The sequence below is a fragment of the Orbicella franksi genome, chromosome 12 (genome assembly GCF_964199315.1).
Source record: "Orbicella franksi chromosome 12, jaOrbFran1.1, whole genome shotgun sequence".
In the NCBI taxonomy this organism is placed as follows: domain Eukaryota; kingdom Metazoa; phylum Cnidaria; class Anthozoa; order Scleractinia; family Merulinidae; genus Orbicella; species Orbicella franksi.
In genome coordinates, this window is record NC_138156.1 from 20,953,604 (window position 1) to 20,968,523 (window position 14,920).

Below are 14,920 nucleotides of genomic sequence, written 5' to 3' on the forward strand. Positions count from 1 at the left end.
CTTCCAGTAACTGTTCTTTGCGATTTGCCACGAATTAAACACTCTCGAAATTTTGTGTCGCGTTGATCGCTGAAAACTCTTGCTCGCCGAGATGTTTTGCAAAGTTTAATCGCGCGCGTTTGGCGTTTTTCCTCGGAACCAAGACAGCGACACGCGCTAGTCACAAAGTGTAACAGCTTTTTAATTTCGTCGGTTCGACGTCTCGATTAAAAGGACAAAGTAGTCGAAATAATAAATATTGAATTCATTGCGCACACTGTTAAGCCCCATTCAGAGGTCCCCTCAATACGCAGAGCTTAATTCGCATTACAGAGCGGTGTCTTGGTTGGCCAGAATATTTTTAGTACCATTTTTAACATGGCTTCTAAAACCCCGAAGGTGTGTTTTTTTCGCTCTGTTTACTTGCTCTTTACAATGACCAATTTTCGTACTCTCACTCACGGAACTTCTTTCTATCTACTTCTTATTTTTTTACAGGACAACGGTTTAACTCCGTTGATGTTAGCGGCCCGGGACAATAAACACAACATCGTCGAAAAACTTCTTGAGCTTGGCGCTGTAGTTACCGACCGAGATAAGGTAAGTACGCAGTTTGTTTCAGTAGATACACTGTGGTCGCTAATTCGGCACTGTTTTTCGAAACCATTTTTTAATTACACAAGATCGACATCAAATTATTTGTTTGCCATTTTGTCAGCGTTGCCATATCAAATGAGCTGACTTCCCTAGCCCATAGCCTAATTAGTAGAGAGCTGGGATTGACAAAATATACGTAGCCTGTTTCCAAGACTGTAATTTTCAGTAGGCACATTTCTAGAATTGGTGAAGATCTTTATGGTCACTTCGTTACGTTGGTACGGCGACAGAGCGTGCAACCTCGGTTATTTATTTGATGTTCTAGCAAATTACTATCTAAACGGCAACAGCATACAGAATTTTATGTGTATTTTGAGTTTAAATTGAACTAATCGAAGAGGTAGAGTAGGTTTTGATAAAACTATGCTAAATCACAAAACGGGAAAAAAAATTGCGTTGTTGAGTTGAGACCTTTTTTTTTCGCAAATCAATTCGATCGTCCTTTTGAGTTTCGGCTAACGCAAATGATAATAGCAAAGCTCTTGTTTGTTCGATGCCTTTTGTTTTGCGATATTCTTGCAGAAAAGAACGCCAAAATTGAATTTCTTGCATCAACACAGCTGACGGCAAGTCAAAGATTTCAGCTGGCTTGAAATCTCAGGACGACTTTTAAGATTCCCCGAACAAGCGCGTTCAAATTTTCTGTTTGAAAAGAACGCAGATATAGGCAGATATTTGAAATTATAGTTTTTAAACTATAATATAACTATAATTTAAAAGAGCGGTAAACCGCAATTTCAACCGGCCCTTGATTTCAAACTTTAGGATCAAATATTAATGTTCCATTAATGTTTAATCTGCAGTGTATAATTGAGCTCACTATGCGGCCTATTTTTTTGCTCGTAAAATATTTGCACTGCAAATTTATTTGCGTCGAAGCGAATTTCGTCGCTTTCGATCCTTTTTGTGCAAGCAATGTTTTAGAAGATCGGTTTCCGCGAACAAAAAAGTCTTAGAGGGGAGACAAGTTGTGAAGAAATTGTCAGCCGGTGGTTATAAACTCGACTGTTCATCTCTTAAGGCTGCTTTCCTCAGAGTCCCTACGATCAATAAACCTTTTTGGTTGCGACAGTAACGATTACAGCCAGTCTTCAGTAACTACCTTTCGCACAAGTCTGTCACCTGACTTTTTGGCAGCAGTGGCTGCGGACGTGTTGAGCTTCAACAACGATACATTTGTGTTACGAGGTGCTTTTCAACGCTGTTGTTTTGACAGAGAAAACTCATACCATTTGATAAATATTGGTGTAATTCTTTGCACAATATCTTCTAAAAAAATATTTCAGGAAACGTGGATTTATTTTTCGTCGAGTACGTGAACAATATTGTAATTTTGAAAACATATTTAGTTTAATACATGCAAGTTTTCTTTGTTCGGTCAGTTTTTTCCTCTTCTTAAATACATAAATTCTAGGTTATGTAGAGTCGCCTCTAATTTGCTATCACACCAATATTTTCCACAGATATAAATAACATTAAAAATAAAAAATTCTGAATTGTAGCTTTCGACATAAAACTAATTCTCCTGTTCCCTTTTTCTTGTGCAAAATGCAGTGAAACGTTTCTGAATTTGGTTTTTTCCAATTGTCCTTCAAATACGACAAAAAAAAATTCCGTTTTAAAGCGTGGGTTTTCATAGAACTTTCAATTGGTCTTTTATTACTGAAGAAACGCTTTTGAATGTTATTTCCTTCAAGTTCGTTTCGAGTTTTCTTGTAACGTGCACTGTTTGTATTGAGTTTATCGTTTTCTAAAGCGTTTTAAAGTTACATTTTCTACCGACAAACAGATCTCTCCGCCTTTTGAAAAATTGAAATTGTTGACACTTAGAATTGTCGGCTGAAACGTATCAGACACATGTGCTACAAATTATTCACTCATGTTTGCCGTTTGGAAATGAAAATAAAATCACTAGCCAATGAAAGTAAGGGTTATAATCACTTGTTGACCCGTAATCTACTCTTTTCTGTTTATCAACTGAAATTGAGACTAAATGAAATACTTTAAAGTAAACAAAAAGGTTATTTCTCTAAAGTCGGACTTCATTCGAGGGATTTTCTTTCCGATGTTGAAACGTCTCAAGATGGTACTTCAAGTAAATTATGTTTGGCTTCCGTGAGTTCTAGATTTTTGAACAGTACTTTCATGTTGAAAATCACTTGTAATTGAAATTATAACTTACGTTAGTAATCTCTACATCTTTAATCCTGGCTGGGTTAGATTTCCGCGCTATATTTCACCCTAAAATGATTGGTATTTGTATTGCAAACATATGCCACGATAAAAAGTTAATTACTTTTGAGTGGAATTGAACAAAAACGAATCTTACAGCACAATTTCCGAATTGCCTTTATCCAGGCTACCTGAAATTTACGAAAAAAAGTGAACTTTCGCTGACTGACAAGATTTACTTGACTTAATCTTTGCTTCGCCTTACATTTTTAACTTTTACCAAAAAGATTGATTATAATAAACAATAACTGAGGACGGAAGTAGACATTTTTGTTCAAAATGTTTATATTTCAGGTCAAAAGAAGTTATTTATTATGTTGAATTGTCTTCCGACATTTTAAGTTTTCGCAATGCATACAAAATGACGTGAGAACAGAAAGAATCGCTTTATAAGACAGATGTTGTTCACAGTTTTGATTCATCAACTAAAAATAGCCTGAGATTCATCCCGCGTTTTACTTGACAAATCCACCATGATATTTACATTCTCTAGTCGCAATTAAGACCCCGTCCACACACTACGCCAGAGAAATTTGAAAACGCGACTTTTATTTCTACGGTTAGGTCTACCGTCCACACTAATCCGTCACGAAAACGGAGCATTTCGAAAACGCTCTGCAAACCGGAGGAATTTGAAAACGCCGGCTATTCGTTTTCGTGTGGGCGGGAAACATTTTAAAAACGGAGCTTTTCGAAAACCATGGCGTCCCGATAATCATGTGAATTCCCCGACCGAGATTTCCTCAAACACAAATTCAAAATGACCGGTGATTGTTGCGTTTTTAAATTCCTCCGGCGTAGTGTGGACGGAAAACATTTGATGCGTTTTCAAAGTGAACACGCCGTTTCCAAATGCCCCCACCAGCGTAGTGTGGGCGGAAAACATTTGATGCGTTTTCAGAGTGAAACCTCCGTTTTCAAATTCCTCCGGCGTAGCGTGGACAGGGCCTAATTAAAAGGCAGTTTGTGACATTTTCAATCCTATTGTAAACGGAATATATTAAAGAATATTATGCTCTTTCAAAAGCGGTCCTTTCACAATCTTTTGTCTATTTTTTGGGAGAAGATTTGAGCCAGAAAAGTCAGTATTAAAAATAGTATCGCCGTGAATTTATCAGTACAAAACGCTTTAAACTGTACAGGATCACTTCCATGTCATTGTATGAACAATGGTCACTTATTTACTAGAGTTGGAAAACAACATTTGTTTCTTTTTCTTCCCACGAATTTCAGTAGTGAGTGCGACTTAGCATGCTTTAAAACTTTTTGCCTTTCGAGTCCTTAATAGTTTTTATATCATTTAAGTGATATTACAGTGGAACCCCGCCTTACGACCACCCCGTTAATACGACCACCTCGTTATTACGGCCACTTTATTCTGGTCCGAAAAAAAAGCTCAGACAGTCATTTTATTATTTAATACGACCACCCCGTTAGTAAGACCAATTTTCCATGGCCCGGAGGTGGTCGTATTAACGGGCTTCCACTGTATTATGGTTTTCTACAGATAATTATCTGTTTAAGGTATTAAGTAAGTTTCTTGCGTCTCATAGATATAACAAGTTGCAATTTAATGTTTGTCAGGCACGAAAGCCTTGTGATTTGTGCTAAATACTGTTCAAAAAGATTAGACTGATTTCTTAAGCACTTAGACCAGAAACAACTCGTGCATTTCAACCCATTTTTAGATTGTCGACAAAGAACAAAACAAGTCAGTGAAAATTTGAATTTCTATCAAACAATTAGGAAGGAATTTTTTTTTGGATCTATTGCTTCCAAGAAAATTATTTTTGTTTGAATTAATCAGTTGATCTCGAGCTTCGTCATATATCTAAAGCAATTTTTCCCAGAAAATATTTTGGCCATTAGTATTCAAAATTGGCTACCATTCGTGTATGTCCTTTGAAGTGTAATCGTTCAGTTTCAAGTGTACACGGTAGATTGACAATGAAACACTAGCTATTTAGTGTGGCAAAGTTATTACTTAAGATGAACGATAACAAAAACTAGCCGTGATTGCACTTTCTTTTCATTCAACAAGCAGTAGTAATCTTTAGCATCAGATGTCTGTCTTTTAGCGTAAATGGCGGCTATTGTTTCTAGTTATATTGTTGTCTTGTATTTACAAAACTCAAGTGTCCACCTGGGCAGATGAACATTGAATTCATCACGTAATCTTTAAGTGAAAGCTACTGTAGAGCGATTCTTGTTCTATTATGTCGGTGGTTTTCGATCTCCTCATTAACGTAGATTCATGGAAAATTGAATTAATCCGGGAATTTTTTTTAAGATATGAAAGGGGATCTTAAATAGTGAACAAGACATTTTCTTTTACAAAACGTGACTTTTACAGACAATTAAGAGTTGCCTTACTGCCATTTTTGATGTCTGCGTATGTTGCAGCGTTTGAATGCATCGTTTAGAGAAGGTTTTTCAATCTCGTAACTTGATTTTGCTCTTACGTTTTCAGGGTTATGCTTATCATCAATAGACGGTAACCGTAGCAACATTGATCTTGTTAAAGCAAAGATATTTGCTCTGTTAAAGTGATCCACTAATGTCCTTATCCTTGCAGGGGGGACGCTCAGCTTTACACTATGCCTCTTCCTCTGGTTCAGACGGAATCGTCAAACTTCTTCTCTCGAAAAAGGCGGATGCGAGTCTCACAGCAGGGGTAAGGATGTGAAAAGAAAACAAATATAATAATCCCACCCCTCCCCTAAAATGTTGGCAGGTGGTCTGCATCTAAAGTCGAGTGAAGTTCTCTTTTGCTCTGACTTTTAGGGTTCTATCAATAAATTATGTCTTTCTGGTTTTGACTTTTCGAAGTTATGCTCGTTATTTTGAACGTATAAACAGACATTATTCTTTCATATTTACGACGTAACCCTGAAAAAATGCGTGCAATGTCACTTATTACTTGTCATTTGCGCGCGAAAATTGGAAACCCGCCAAGCGACAACCAACCAGAACACAACACAGATCTTTGTAGAGTGACTTCGTCATGGATATTCTTGGGATGAGGAACTATGTTGATGTTCGAATCTCAACTTGCTTTTCAGCCTGAAGAGCAGCTGCCGCTGCACATGGCCTGCAGCCGCCCCTCTGGCGCCGTGGAGATTGTCAAAACGCTCCTAAAAGCGTCTGGGAAGGATGCCAAACTCACAAGTGACAAAGTGAGTAAAAAAAATTGACTCATTCTTGTAAACAAGTGTCGTATTTTGAAAATCTTTGTTGAAGAACTGGAAAACTTTCCTTATTCAATTGAGAACTAGAGCGAAAACCCACGAATGCTCCGAAAACTGTCACTCTAGAAGTGGACCTCAAGTTGCCTAGCAAAGTAAATGACGAAAACCGCTGACTCGATTACTACTCAGAGACAGGCATCATTTTGCAACGAGTGCTTGTTCCCCTCCACACATCACGCCAATTTTAATTAAAGGAGGTTAAAAGTGAGTCTGATAATCCGAAAGTCGATGAATAAGTAATCCAAGAATCTAAAGGAAAAAAAGGAGAACATAATAAGCACTTTTATGTCCAAACTGTGCAGTGTACTGACGTATCTTTGGCGTTCTTGGTCATCTTTTACCTCAAATTATTTGTCGACCGAGCTCGAGTGAAATGCCGCAAATGTGCTATCAGGCCCTACACCTTAAAGGGACACTGTCACGATATATTTGCTTAAAACTGTTATAAATCCACGACATGGTCCCCAATTAGCTCTAACTAAATGATTAAAAGCAATTTTTTAAAGAAAGTCCCACACTACGGCAACATTTTTGCAAAATTTCAACGGTTTTCGAGCCAAACTTGAACCTTTAAAAAACTGACATCCTGACGCTTTTTCAAAAATCCATATCACAATCCGTTTCCATCCTCGCCATCGTTAGCCATCCTCACTTCCTAATGGGTCCTAATCATTTGTCGAGTACTGCTCTACAGAATAAAACCATTATTGTTCAGCTTCCAATGATCGATATATGTTTTTTATATGAGATTTCCAAAATCATGCTAAAAATGGTGGCGGTGTCCCTTTAAGTCGAGTTCAGTAAGTTGAAGTTCCTTTTTGTTCAAAATTAAAGTAGAAAGGTAGGGTTTAGAAACTGAGCACTGTGATCTGCAAAGTTAATTTAGAAGACCGCAATTCGAAAGTGATCGCTTAAAGTGGCTTAGGATATTTATCACCAAGAACTTGATCGGAGCGAAGTTTCTCGACCATGTAGTCACTGCTTTTCTCACAACTTGCAAGCGCTTGTGGGTAGTACAGCAATAGGTATGAGGGTTTTACGAAGGCAACAAACTGTTATTTGTAATTCCAGAGTGGATCTATCCCACTGTACCTCGCGATCGTGGCAGGAAACCAACAAGTCGTGAAAGAGCTGCTTGGTTCCCAAGCTGAACAACAAGTCAAGATCACCCGAGGGGTAGGTACTTATTTCAGGGAAGCCCAGAACGGAGCAACGGAAGTTGAAATAAAATCCTGTTCTGAATTCCGTGTCCTGTCGCGTTTGCCTTCCTTGTTGAGAGTTTTTTTTTTTGTTTAATCTTCTTATAAACTAGAAGGTCGAGTAATTAGATTGTAAGAGCCAACCTTTAATAAGACCTGCTGATGGGATATAGAGCAAAGAAAAATGGCGAGCGCCAGAGCGCGAGTGGAGAGTAAGCAGAGGCTAGCCTTTTCAAAGATTAACAAGAGTTGGTAAAATTAAGGGCTTTTTTTCAAAGGTATTTGATCTCTTTGTAGTACAGACTACAGAAAAGGACAACAGAAAACGCCAGCTCGTGTGAGGAAAAAGTATTTACGTCCAAAAGAAAGATTTTATGTCGTATAAGAGTAAGCTCTCTTCCGTTCACTTGGAAAGCAGAGTAAATTTCTATGGCCCGACTCTTACTGCGGTTTGGTCCCGAACTCCACACTAGTTCCATAATGAAACCAGCGTCTCCATATGCGAGGCTTAGTTTTGTTACTACGTGCTTAGTTTAGTTTTATTCTTCTACGATTACTTATACAAATCTTTTAATGATCTCTTTCAGGCCAGCGGAGACACCGTGTTACACGCCGCTGTACGAAAGAAAGACGTTGACATTGCAAAGTTTCTTGTCGAATTTGGCTGTCCCGTCGATGTGCAAAACGTAACTTCAAAAACTGCCTTGTCTTGTTTGCAATTTTAGCCAATAAGCGTCTTAATTAGCTTTATCTTGGATCTGTTATTTCCTGAACAGGCGGAGGGACAGACGGCCCTACACATCGCTGCTTATGAAGGAGATGAGGCAATGATCAAATTTCTTCAAACAACTCGCGTCGACGCGAACATCGCCGATTCAGTGAGTGTTTGTTTTTTTGTTTGTTAAAGGAGTTCAGTCACGGCATTTTGAGTTATTTTGGCCACGTAAAAAATTACTTTTAAATTGAAGGAAACCTGAAAATAGTAGTTTACGAAGATAGAAAAACACTAAAGAGATAATAATAAACCATAAAGCAAAAAGGATGGTTAAGGATGGCGAAGATTAACACGAATTAGAAACGACGAACTTGGTAAATTTAGGCTCAACTTTTCACTGTAATGCGTAAATTGTGAGGTAGCTCCTTTAATGCGAGCAAAAATTGGCGTGGGCAAAGCGCATTTTCGTCTTTATAGCAGATATAAAACTAAAATCATCGCAGAGTGAACCACTATGGCGGCAAAACGTGCAATAAAATAATCAGAATTGGAAACAAAGACGTGCAACCCAGTGGAAAGGGCGGGAGAGTGTAACAGGTGAAAAGCGGGGGAAAAAAATGTGACTTTTGCTAAGCTCGGGAATGCATTGAACCATAAATCGCTCAGAGACGGGGAAGGTTATGTTAACGAGCATTTTGATCTTAGACTTGATTGGCCGAAAAGATTACCTCTTCGCTCTCTTTGGTTAGAGCGCGTTGTTTGTCGTCTGCGAAATTGCAGAGCTCAACAAACAAAGCTGTAATGTAGGCATACCGTATATGAAAGTTGTCTCTGTCATTTCTAGAATAGGATTCTCCAAATATTTTCTTTGTTTGACACAACTCCACTCCTTAACTTCGCTTCCAACTTTTCTTCTCTTCCTCATTTAACAGCACGACCGCACGCCACTACACTTGGCAGCTCAAAGAGGTCACTCAGTCGTAGCTGAGTTCTTAGTGGACAAGCTGAAAGCAAACGTGAATTTGAGAACAAAGGTATGGAATTTTTACGTGGAAATGCTACTGAATTTATGCTGTTATTTTTGTCCTGTAAGTACAAGTAACTTGTTAGGATAACCACATTGCTAACACAAAAGAATATAGCTTGGAGAAACTATATACTTTGTAAGATTTTAATACGTTTGTTTTTATTTTTTAGGATGGCAGCACATTAATGCACATAGCATCACAAGCTGGACACCCCGACACTACACTAGTGTTCCTCAAGAAGGGTGTGCCACTCCACATGCCCAACAAGGTAAATAGAGTGTATCCTCTTTTAAAGATAGAAAGGAAATTTTATTTAGTCATGCGCCAAGGTTCAATTCCCAGTTAGAAGTTAGAATCATTTTTGCAGCGCGACAGACAGAATCTACTAGGGCTTCATCCGCAGAATTAAAAGTTAAAAATACTTTGTACAGCATTATAAACAGTTCCAGATTAAAGTACTGCTCAATAGCTTTCCTTTGAATGGTCACACACCAGGGTTTCATCCACAGACGTGAAAGGTAGAACCACCTTGTACAGCATAATGAACAGTACCACATGAAAGTACTGCTCAACAGCTTTCATTTGGATGGTAACACTCTAGGGTTTCATCCATGAACTAAAAAGGTACAACAACCCTGTACAGCATAATAAACAGTTCCACTTGAAAGCACTCCTCAATCGTTTTCATTTGAATGGTCACACACTAGGGTTTGATGTATAGCCTTAAAATTTAGAACAACCTTCTACAGTATGATAAACAGTTCCGCTTATGAAAGCATTGCTCGATTGTTTTTTATTTGAATGACTACAAACTGTTTAATTGTTTGTTTGTTGTTATCCTCATAGGACGGTGCTGTGTGTCTCCATGCTGCGGCGAGAAAAGGTCACGTGGGTGTCGTTAGGGCGCTGCTGTCAAAGGGCGCCACTGTGGACACAAAAACAAAAGTGAGGCTCCGCTGCTTGTTCTCAATTGATGATTTTCTTTATTCTCTTCACTTGCTTTCTGGAAACTGTTACGAGAGTGTGAACTCACGTGTCCAGCGCCATGTAAATTTATTGGGACAAAAGAAAGTGTGGCCGCCGTTGGTTTATATGTTTTGTTAATATGGCTGCCTTGACCTCGTGTGAGAACGGCCTATAGTAAGGAGGAAGCAAACAAACAAGATTTTACACTGCGTTATTGATGCGAACTCGCGCAGAGTTCATTGTGTGTATTGTTCATGTGTTTCTTTTTTTTCTCAGGACCAATACACCGCTCTACACATCGCTGTGAAGCACTGCAAACCGCAAGTAGTCCAAATATTACTGGGATACGGTGCTAACGTTCAGCACAGAGGCGGAAAGGTGAGACTTTTTTCCACTGCTCCTGAAGGAATTGGCTTGTCCTGAGTTCACAATTGTCGCGTGCAGCCATAAATAACTATAGTGGCACTTCAGTGATCTTCTTGATAAGGCATTCCCTTCTTTTTTATTTCTCATGACAAGAATTCAACCATTTTAATTTTTATTGCAGGCCGAGGAGACGCCGTTACACATTGCAGCGCGGATCAAAGATGGGGATAAAGTGGCAGAGATGCTGATCAAGAGTGGAGCGGATGTTAACGCACCGAGTGATGTTAGTGTAGCTACTTGTTTTGCGGCAAAACCTGCCTCATACTCTTTTCCTTTTTGTTCTTTCACTTGGGCGAAACGGAAAGTATTCGAAACACTTATTAAAGCTGCATCATTTCTCCACTTAAGATGCTAACATTCAAAAACTTGTCCAGTTGAAAAGCACGTTTTAAACCTTCTATACAGTCTTCTTTTTCCTTGTCCATGCATCAGAGACATACAGAGAGATGAGGCAAGATGAAAGCCCGAAGAAGGTCTTCAAATAGATGCATTTAATGTCAGTCTCGATTGTTTGAATTCATTCAGTCTGGCTGTCTTGTAGCTGAATGTTAGGGAAGACGTCTTATTAGCCAGTAAAACCCGTGCAGAATTGAGTTTTCCACTCATGTGTTTTTGCAGTGGATCGCTGAGTAATGTATAAATATGTGAAACGCATTTAATGCCAGGTTCCATATGATCGCTAACAATATATCGAGTTCCTAGATTTTCATTGTTCAACTCCTTACTGTATTTGGGCGCCAAATTTTTTAATATAACTTTGTTGTTCCCTAGAAGAGGTCTGCGACCATATGGCGCTTAAGTATCTTTGCGTTGGATATGGAAGCCTGCTTTTAGAGAGTTTATGTTGCTGTTTCTTAGCAGTGCTCAATATTGTAATGTAATGCAATGCAATGCAATGTAATGCGATGCGATGCAACGCAATGCAGTGCAATGTGGTACAATTTAATGTCAAGACTTCCCAATAGCATCGGTTGCTTTTTCTTTAGAATGGAGAAACGGCTGTGCACGTTGCAGCGCGCTTTGGAAACTTGAAAGTGTTAAAGCTGCTCATCAACGAGAAAGCGGATACTGCAAGGAGGGCGAAGGTAATTATGAAAACATAAATTTCATAAATTTCTCCTAAAGCAGTAAAGAATAATATTTTAGCAGACCTCAGTAAACTGAAGATCAAAAGGTCCTAAATTTACATTTAACTTTTATTTGTGTCTGATACCTGCCAAACAGAGCTCGAAACATGCAAAAACAATCGGTAAGCAATGAAAAGGGAAGCGCGGCCGGCGTGGGTAAACATTGGGATCGGCGGAAAGCGGGCTGCAAGCACGGAAAAGCGCGGGAAACGTGCAGCTGCTGAGTTGTATAGAGCGGTTTTAAATTGAGTTTCAGAAGTAATCAGGCAATTACTTTGGTTTTAGTTTTGGTTTTACTACGGTTTGAGATTGGCTGAGTAGTCTGATTGGTAAGTAATTGGTTTGGTTTTGGTTTTACGACACTCAATTGAAATCCGCTCTGGTCCGCTCTAACTCCTGGGGATCACAAATTACGTAGTAATTAGATGTGCATAGAACCTGTCAAAAACTGGTATTTTATTGCGATTAGGACGTTAGGCAAGGAACTAGACTGCGATAACCAAGTAGTTAAACCTGTCTGCAGCACGATGTCCTCGCACACTTAATGATAGAGCCGCTATTGTAACGACGTTGTAAATATTTTTGTTTTGTAGAATGGTGAGTCTGCCCTACATCACGCCATCCGTGCTGGACACTACTCTGTTCTGGAGGAACTGATCCGAGTTCTCTTCCAAGTGAAGTCTAAAGCTGTGGCCAAGCTAGTCATCAATATGCCGACTGATGTGAGTAACATAACGTGAGAAATAAAACACTTTCACAAACTCGTGACCATGACGGTCATGTTTAAATATCTGTTTAATATCTGATCTTAATTAACATAGATTTCTATGATTGTATTACTCCGTTTTCTCCTCAGTTTAAGTTTCGTTTGAGAAGATATATCAAACAGTCAAGACAATGTTTGACCACATTTCCAAACACCTCAAAGTTTGTCAAAAATACTCCGCTGCGCGTTGTATTTTCAACTCTCTTCTCGGTGTTTGGAATTGTTGTCAAACATGGTCTTTCGTGTTTGACATCATTCCATTCCATTCCACTGCATTACTTAACACAGAAGTTCACAGATATAATAAAATACAGATATAATTTCAAGCAGGAATGGGTTGAATATTATCTTTCGCAGTGCTTGTTGTCAAGTCAAGAACTTCATTTGTTGTAATAAGATTAATGACTATCTGTCTCCTCTGTTCCCTGGGATAGCAATGGACCTGAACCTTTTTAAGCTTTCCAACAGGCCTGTACGCTGCTTTTGCTTGCACTGGAGTGTTTATGAGGTCCCCTTGTGTTCCCACTCCCCACCCTACTACTCTAAAAAAGCCATTAACGGGGTTGCCGAGGATAAGCTTTAGTTCTAACGAGGGTTGATACATTGCAGAAAGGCGAGACTCCTCTTCATTACTCAGCCCAGCTCTCCAAGTCAAAGGTTAAAGGAAATGCCGATATTGACATCGTCCAACTACTCCTTGAACACGGTGCCGATTGCACAGCGGTCACTCACCAGGTGAGGGTCAATGTCCATATAATCAGCATGGAAATGTGTCTTGTTTCATTGGTTGAATAATTGTGGGGCACGCCATCAGTTGTATTCAATCAGCAAAATAAGACTATCATGGAATCTAAAGGATGCCGTTCGCTCGTTCTCTGATTCGGTGACACACGAACGTATTTTACTCACGCATGCGCGTGCTCATTCGCAATTCTCGTTCCCATGGCCCTTTTCGCGTCTCTTAGCCGGGTGTCAGACGCGAAAAGAGCTGGGAGGCGAGAATGGGTCATTTACGCACTTCAATCATTCACACATTTAAACGTGCTCTCACGCACTAACACGTGTTATGACAAACACACTCTCTAGTAGAGTTAATCTTTTTGCATGTCATTACAGTTTTGATTCTGTTTATTACAGTCCATGGAAACTCCAATCCACGAGTGCGCACGCTCAGGAAATAATGACATCTTGATCGCGTTACTAGAGTCCATTCCCCCTTCCAAGCTGCAGGCCACGGTCAATAAGCGATCATCGGTAAGAAGTAGATCAGAGCTATACACTGCGCATGACCAGCGACGTATTTCCATTAAGACAATATGAGAGTTCTCCTTTGTTCCAAAAACAGAAAGACCGAAGATCGAAACGCGATATCCACAGAACAAATTTAATTTGCGCCAAAAAGTAATTGCGTTATGAACTGTTCAGAACTTACAGCAGTAATTTGTGAGCCCTTGAAAGCGCGGGAAAAGCGCTAAAGTTAATTAATTTTTATTCGGCTTCTCCCGGAACTTCACGAAAGCGATCGTGTTCTCTACTCGTATCACCAATGTTTTAGACGTAACTGTTACAATGATAATGACCTTGTTTATGTGTCAGTGAATTTTAAGATAATAATGCTAAACCTGTGCACAGTGAATGCGCGTCTGTTTAAAGTTTGTTTTAAGTTATTTACTTGAACGAAACCTACAAACTGGAACTAAAACATATTTATAAAATTGAATCTCTTGTCGTATTACAATCACTAGTTAAAGGGTTAACTAGAGTCCAAACAGTGAACAGTACATTCTGCAAACGGGAACATAATCATCTTGTGACTCAGGACTGTCTTTCGTGGCACCATGTCTAAAAAGATGTCACATTCAGCACCTCACAAGTGTCCGTTGACGATTTCAAATTCTCCGTTGTCCGTCTTATGGAGGTGTCCTTCTTATGGAGAGTTTGGTTATAGTAAAATGACTGAGAAACGGCCGGGACCAGCACTAGGTGTCCGTCTTATAGAGTTGACCGTCTTATAGAGGTGTCCGTCTTATAGAGGTGTCCGTCTTATAGAGGTGTCCGTCTTATAGAGGTGTCCGTCTTATAGAGGTGTCCGTCTTATAGAGGTGTCCGTTAAGAGAGAGTTGACTGTATATCTGTAATAATCACCGACTTGTTTTGTTTTTTTCGCGTCTTAAAGGAAGTGGTATCTTTTTTTTCAGAGTGGTTCTTCGCCCTTGCTTGTGGCTTCTTACAAAGGAAACGTCGAAGTCGTTCGCACGCTGATTAAGTACCATGCCAGAGTTGATGTGTTTGATGAGGTACCTACTGTTACAATATAATATTCGTGATTTTGCAGCGAAGCTTTGGAACTTAACTAACACCTGACTATCTTGTTTTTCCTGTTTTTCTTGTTGTCAGTCCGGCCGTGCTGCTCTACACGTGTGCGCTGAACGAGGCCATCTTGATGTGGCTAAGGAATTGCTCGAGCATAAAGCTTATGTGAACGCTAAAAGCAAGGTAAATCCACAATCTCTCTCCATAACATATGCTCTGTTCACACGACAGCTTAGTTTCGCTGACAGTGTGAACGGGATTACG

The 14,920-nt window shown here is 39.4% G+C and overlaps 1 protein-coding gene across 5 annotated transcripts in view; it reads left to right on the top strand.

Annotated features, from left to right (window-relative positions):
* The window catches only part of LOC145462727 (uncharacterized), a 179,673-nt gene that overhangs the window by 124,165 nt on the left and 40,588 nt on the right, over positions 1–14,920 (top strand). For all 5 annotated transcript variants that reach the window (XM_081446318.1, XM_081446319.1, XM_081446321.1 and 2 more), the window contains 17 exons: positions 478–579; positions 5,444–5,542; positions 5,931–6,044; positions 7,188–7,292; positions 7,903–8,001; positions 8,092–8,193; positions 8,963–9,064; positions 9,228–9,326; positions 9,905–10,003; positions 10,301–10,402; positions 10,572–10,673; positions 11,437–11,535; positions 12,171–12,299; positions 12,953–13,078; positions 13,481–13,597; positions 14,542–14,640; positions 14,741–14,839. In XM_081446318.1, coding sequence (XP_081302444.1) covers positions 478–579; positions 5,444–5,542; positions 5,931–6,044; positions 7,188–7,292; positions 7,903–8,001; positions 8,092–8,193; positions 8,963–9,064; positions 9,228–9,326; positions 9,905–10,003; positions 10,301–10,402; positions 10,572–10,673; positions 11,437–11,535; positions 12,171–12,299; positions 12,953–13,078; positions 13,481–13,597; positions 14,542–14,640; positions 14,741–14,839 — 1,794 coding nt within the window. The remainder of the gene's footprint in view (positions 1–477; positions 580–5,443; positions 5,543–5,930; positions 6,045–7,187; positions 7,293–7,902; positions 8,002–8,091; positions 8,194–8,962; positions 9,065–9,227; positions 9,327–9,904; positions 10,004–10,300; positions 10,403–10,571; positions 10,674–11,436; positions 11,536–12,170; positions 12,300–12,952; positions 13,079–13,480; positions 13,598–14,541; positions 14,641–14,740; positions 14,840–14,920) is intronic.